This window comes from Dermacentor silvarum, chromosome 9 (assembly GCF_013339745.2).
Source record: "Dermacentor silvarum isolate Dsil-2018 chromosome 9, BIME_Dsil_1.4, whole genome shotgun sequence".
NCBI classification, from domain to species: Eukaryota; Metazoa; Arthropoda; class Arachnida; order Ixodida; family Ixodidae; genus Dermacentor; species Dermacentor silvarum.
Window position 1 is genome coordinate 155,792,288 of NC_051162.1, and position 5,687 is coordinate 155,797,974.

Consider the following 5,687-nt stretch of genomic DNA (forward strand, 5'->3'; position numbering starts at 1 on the left):
CTTGTGCTATCTAGGTGGTGTTGGCTTAGCTCGCGTTGAAGCGAAAGATAGCACGAAGGGTCAATTCGCTCGCTGATGCTGCCGCGTTTCCTCACTCCAGCGTTTTTGACAGTGAGGTTCCGCAGTCACCGAGCGAGACGTGTTCATGTTTATACCTGCGCGCGAGTGACGCCGGGCTTATTAACTTAGTTAGCAAGCGAATGTTGGGCAAGTTTGTACGGCCGATAAATGTAATATCCGTACTTCGTAGAGCTGTCTATTAATTTGCGGTCGCAATCGAAGCTTCGCCTTTCTGGCGGTACTGCAACTTTTCCTTGTTAATCTTCACTATATATTGCCGCAAGTCTGCTCTAAACATGTGTTCTACGACGGTAGCCAGCGAGCCACTGTGTCAAAAGAGCGTCTGCTACCTCTCGCGCGCCTGCTTGGTTTCGTGGGGTGGCGCAATGTGTGCCGCTCGTGCACGCGCACGAGGCAGGGGCTCGGACCATCACTGGAAGAGAAAGAAGTGCGTTCGGCGCAGAGACGCTCGTGTGGAACGTTCTTTTGAAACTCTTCGTGTACATAGTTAGTTGCAGGGCACAGGTTCGCCCTTAATAAACCAGTTTTTCTATTTTACTCCTTGAAATACCGTTACAATATCAATTGCTTTTCAAAATGTTTGCTCTTCCCTTTTTTTCTTGCGAAGACAACAGCAGGGATACCGTATAAACGAGCTTGATGGGCGCGCCTATTAGAGCGAAGTACGGTGCTGTAACGTACGAACGCATTGCGCAGATGATTGTGCTTAATCAATGCTCGCGTCTGGGCCATCTATGAAGCGTAGCGCTGCATTGCTGTTTGGGACTCGATCGCAGCAGGCGGTCATGGTAGTCCCAATGGTCTAAATCATTCGTAGGTGGTTGCCTGGCGTCAACATCCAAAGAGGCAAACGCTTTCGAATTTCTCTGGGACCAAAATGAAATGCGAACAAATGTTAGCAAACGGTCGTAAGCAACCCAATCAACCGTCTCCGAGAAGTTGGCTGTCACCGCGTAAGCACTGCACCGAAAATTTGTGACAGTTTAAGGTATACGACAAACTGAGAAACGTCAGAGTGACTGGAACATTCTGATTCAATATGTATAGATAGTGATAGTAAAGGCGACCTATTTCCAAGCCAACTATCTGTAAGCAAACGGGCAAAGGAGGTCTTCAAAAAAGTACGCCTTCCTTAAACATAATCTCGATAATCTCACCACAGAATAAGAGTGGGTGGAGGCGCTCAAGAGCTCCGGCCTCTCCGCTCAGCTACGGGCTGTCCAGAGGGCCCGCGACGCGGCGGTCAGGCACGGCCTGCTCGTCCCGACGTGGGAGCGGCCCGCGGTGGCTCCTCCCTCGTAAGGGGTGGTGGAGTCGCTCCTCAGGATCTAAAATAAAGTTCATCGTATGTCTGTCTGTCTGTTCTCAAACGTATTTGCATGCGCTGACCAGTATGGTTTAAACGCTTCACTTCTCATAACTAGGTCCTCCAACAAATGCCCACAGAATACCTTGTCCTTAAGTTTAACACCTTTTTTGTCTGTCCAATGTCCAATGGGACATCATAGACAATCGCAAGAACTTCGCACGAGATTGTCTTAAATTATTCATTCCTTACTTATTTTTTTTTCTCTGCTCGTATTTCGTACCCCTGTTACCTTATCACCAATACATGGTATAGATAGCCTGTCTGCACTACCACCACTCCATTTCCGGCGAGCCCCAGTGAAATCCGACAACGGGCTTTCGACTACCTCTATCATGATTGCCAAGCCCTGTGGAAGACCAAAACATAAACATTAAAGAAATTTCTTTATGTATTTCTGGAAGCTGGAGCTTTCAAAATATACTTTTTCCCTTCTGAAAACGCAGAAAAATATAAGGTAAAGCCACATTAATGATTTTTGTTCGGTGAGCAGTAAGACGACCCCATCGAAGGGCACGCGACAAAGCGACGCAGTCAAAAGCGCGCGCCGAAGAAGAAGAAGCTATCCTTCTTGGCGGGATGCTGGTATAGCTCTCGTCTGGAATTTTCTCTTGTGATACAGTTCGTTCAAGTTTTTTTTTTATCTGAAGAGCTGCATCTCATTACAAGGCGATGGACCTCTTGCTCCCACAGCGACTGGCCGGTGTTGATCTCCGAACAAGCGAGTCGTTTGACTGCGAAGAAGGCTTCGGCCACGGGCCCTTCCAGAAGAGGATGCTTTTACTGGTTCTTCTGGGAGCATTCTCGGTTAGTTGCCAAACCGTCGTGGTGCCCCTCGTCACGGCTGACGTCGACCATTGGTGCAAGCCGCTCGCCGGCTTCAACATCTCTGCAGCCGATTGGAAGAATATTGCCATACCGACCGAGGCCGACGGACGCTTCAGCCGCTGCCGCATCTACGAACGCTGCAAGCCAACCGCAGAATCCGACAGTACCACTGAACATGGGAAGAGTGGCGCTGAACCTGTCGTGGCCTACCGGTGGTACAACAAGTGTTTCCTCAGCGAGCGTGAACTCCAAGACACCAACGACACACGCGACGCGCCCTGTGAAGAGTGGGACTACGATGTTCGGACAGCCGAGACCAGTGCGGTGAGCTTTTGGAACATGGTGTGCCACCGACGTTTGCTGCCGGCCGCCCTTGTCACCTTGCAGAACGCTGGTGCCGTCGTTTCCCTCATCCTGGCCGGAGCCTTCGCAGACTACGTCGGCAGGAGAGCCATGCTCCTGGGCTCCGCTGTGGCGGTGGTGACCTGCACGGTATGCACCTTAGTGGAGACAAATTACGTGCGTTACGCTGTGGCACGCTTCCTTACCGGGGGCAGTGTCGTCGTATACTCTGTTTTTACATTTGTGATACCGTTTGAGGTGATGACGCACGCGCACAGGCCTCAGCAAGTACTCCTCATGGCGGTTATGGGCCTGGCGTTGTGCGAGATTTGGATCGTAATCGTCAAACCTTTGGGGATCGACTGGCGTCTGAAGCAGGTCATCTGCCTCACTCCGACGGCTCTCCTGCTTCCTGCTATGTTGACAGCACGAGAGTCGCCGCGATGGCTTGTCGCCAAAGGAAGGCTCGATGCGGCTGAAGCAATAATGATGCAGGGGGCCAAGAGCAACAACTTCCCAATTGCAGTCACGGCCTGCCTCATGGAGAAGCTCAGGAAACAGATTAAGGACCGCGCGGGTCAGGAAGGCGCAGACAAAGACGACTTGATCGACTGCCACTCCCTCCGACGTAGAGCCTTGGCCATGTTCGTTGTCTGCTTCTCAATATCATTTGCCTTTTACGTCCACGCGTTCTCGACTGCACAATACAACGAATATTGGATCCCGTGCTTCACGGTTGTCGTCACACTGGCGACGTACGTGGCGATGCATTTCCTGATCGCCGGCGTCGCCCTCGTCACGGTGCTTACCGCTTGCTTCCTTCTAACAGGCTTCATACAATGCGTGCTCAGTATCGCCGCTGCCACTGAATTCGATACGATCACAAAGGCCTTGCTCGTGCTGTCCAAGGGTATCTCGAACGTACTGCTCGTCCACTGTTATACGTACGTGCTCGAGCTCTTCCCCTCGGCAGTGCGGGCCGGTGCTGCCTGCTGGGCGTTCGCCAGTGGACGTGTTTCGGCAATATTCGCGGCAATGACCTTCGTCTTGAAACCGGCCGGACGTGAAGACGTGGTGTTCGCGTTTGCGGGACTGTTCCTCTTTGCGTCCCTTCTGGTAATCCGCGCCCTGCCACGCGCGACGGTGGTGGAGGAAGCCAGAATCGTCGCCAGGCAGCCTTCGGACTCCAGCAGGATGTCCATGGACTACATGAAGCGAACGCTCGAACAGCAATCACTACGCAAGAGGTCCAAGACCGCCAGCGCAGAGAGCTCCAAATCCAGCAGGAAGAGTCGAAGATTCGGGAGTAGCAATAGTCCTGGCAATTCTTCGATGTCCCGCCGATCTCACACCTAAACTGTCTCAGGAATAAACCCACCGGAAGCTTAGCGTACATGCACTGTACCTGGCGTCGTGTTCGCGACTTCTCATAGTTTCATCTTACGTTCGTGTTAGCTATAGAACTCAGCTTTATTAGGGTTCCGCAGCCCTGGGCCGAGAGAATAAAAAGAAACACTTGCAGATGTTCAAAATTGGTCTGTTTCCACGCAGCAGCATAATTTGGTACGTTTCGTAATCGTTTTCTGGTCTGGCCAATACACTTTTTGACATTTCCAGGAACAATGCGTCTACCCTATGAAAGTTTCCATGTGCTTGACGGTGATCCACGTACATAGCCACGGACTGCTTCACTTGTATGGAGAAGAAAACACATACGAACAGGGCCTCTGAGTTTTCTCGTGTTCACGCCTCATTACGCATCTCTCGACAGTACTACATTATATATACATCCGCATTTCGATGGGGGTGAAATGCGAAAACACCCGTGTGCTTAGACTTAGGTGCACGTTAAAGAACCCCAGCTGGTCCAACTTTCCGGAGTCCCCCACTACGGCGTGCCTCATAATCATATCGTGGTTTTGACATGTAAAACCCCATAATTTAATTTTAATACATCCATCCATACATACGCACGGATGCATACTGCAGTGCAGATGGATATGTGGATCACCTGTAGGAAGGCGAACAAGAGTTGACGCAGTGTGCCTTGATCGTCTGAGCTTTTCCGAACTCTCGCCAGAGTGCCATCTTCATCGAGTACTCCATCTACCCGAATGCTACCAGTACAATATACTCGTATACAGACATGCGTATCTACAGACATACATACATGCATACATGCATGCATGCATGCATGCATGCATGCATACATACATGCATACATATACATACATGCACGCATAGAAACATGCATACATACAAACATTTGGAGGACGCTTAGGATTCACCTTTAAGAGTGGACCGAGATAGCATTCAAAGATCCCTGAATGCTTGTCTGGCTTCGCGGCAACTGCAGCTTCAATTCTATACCTTCACCTCTGGGCGCCGCTGCCATTTTATGCTGCCGTTAAAATGCTGTCGAGGAGACGAGCACCATTCTAATGGCATTTTTGCAAGTAACCTACCCGGCCGCGCCGCTTTATTAATTGTAGAAATGCTGGAAAAGGAGTTTGTTTTTTTACTTTCCTCTTAACAGAATTATGTGGGTTTTTTTTTCATATATTCAAATTACAATCCGACGCTCTCATATCTGTAGATTATGGTTAAGTCGCACTTTACGATTTTCGTGACGGATTTTACTTTGGGAAATTCAATTAGTTAGCCAGCGCCCCTGTGCCACGCGGAGGGCCTTTGTGGTCAGGGTGGTTCGGGATGATTTTCTTGGGCGCCGACGCCGAGACCGACGCCGATGCCAGATTTTCTTAGACATGGGGCCTTTAATTCCATCGTGTTAAAACGCCGATACCTACATCCTGTTTCATGTTCTCACGGCAGAAAAGACATGAGACCACGTGAAGAGACCACCGGAGAGGAACGACGGCTTGCTGAAGTTCTTTCCAGTCCTGGCGTTTCTCCACATAGTTACGCGTCTTTTCCACCGTAATAAATAGGAACCAACTATCCCAGCAACATGCAGTGATACGCTGCATGTTCATTCTTCCGTTAATTTTCCTCTCAGTGTTTGTACGCAGCAAAGTCGGGGCGGCGACTTAGAGTCACCTAGCTTGCT

The 5,687-nt window shown here is 50.2% G+C and overlaps 1 protein-coding gene across 1 annotated transcript; it reads left to right on the forward strand.

Moving 5' to 3' along the window:
* The first annotated feature begins 2,119 nt into the window (after window positions 1-2,119).
* LOC119464008 (solute carrier family 22 member 7) lies at window positions 2,120-3,973 on the forward strand. The gene has a single exon (XM_037724827.1). It carries the CDS (start codon window positions 2,120-2,122, stop codon window positions 3,971-3,973), a length of 1,854 nt encoding a protein of 617 aa, XP_037580755.1.
* Window positions 3,974-5,687: the final 1,714 nt, after the last annotated feature.

What these genes read in the sequence shown, in the direction of transcription:
- LOC119464008 (XM_037724827.1), top strand. Translation starts at nt 2,120, where the DNA reads ATGGACCTCTTGCTCCCACAGCGACTGGCCGGTGTTGATCTCCGAACA.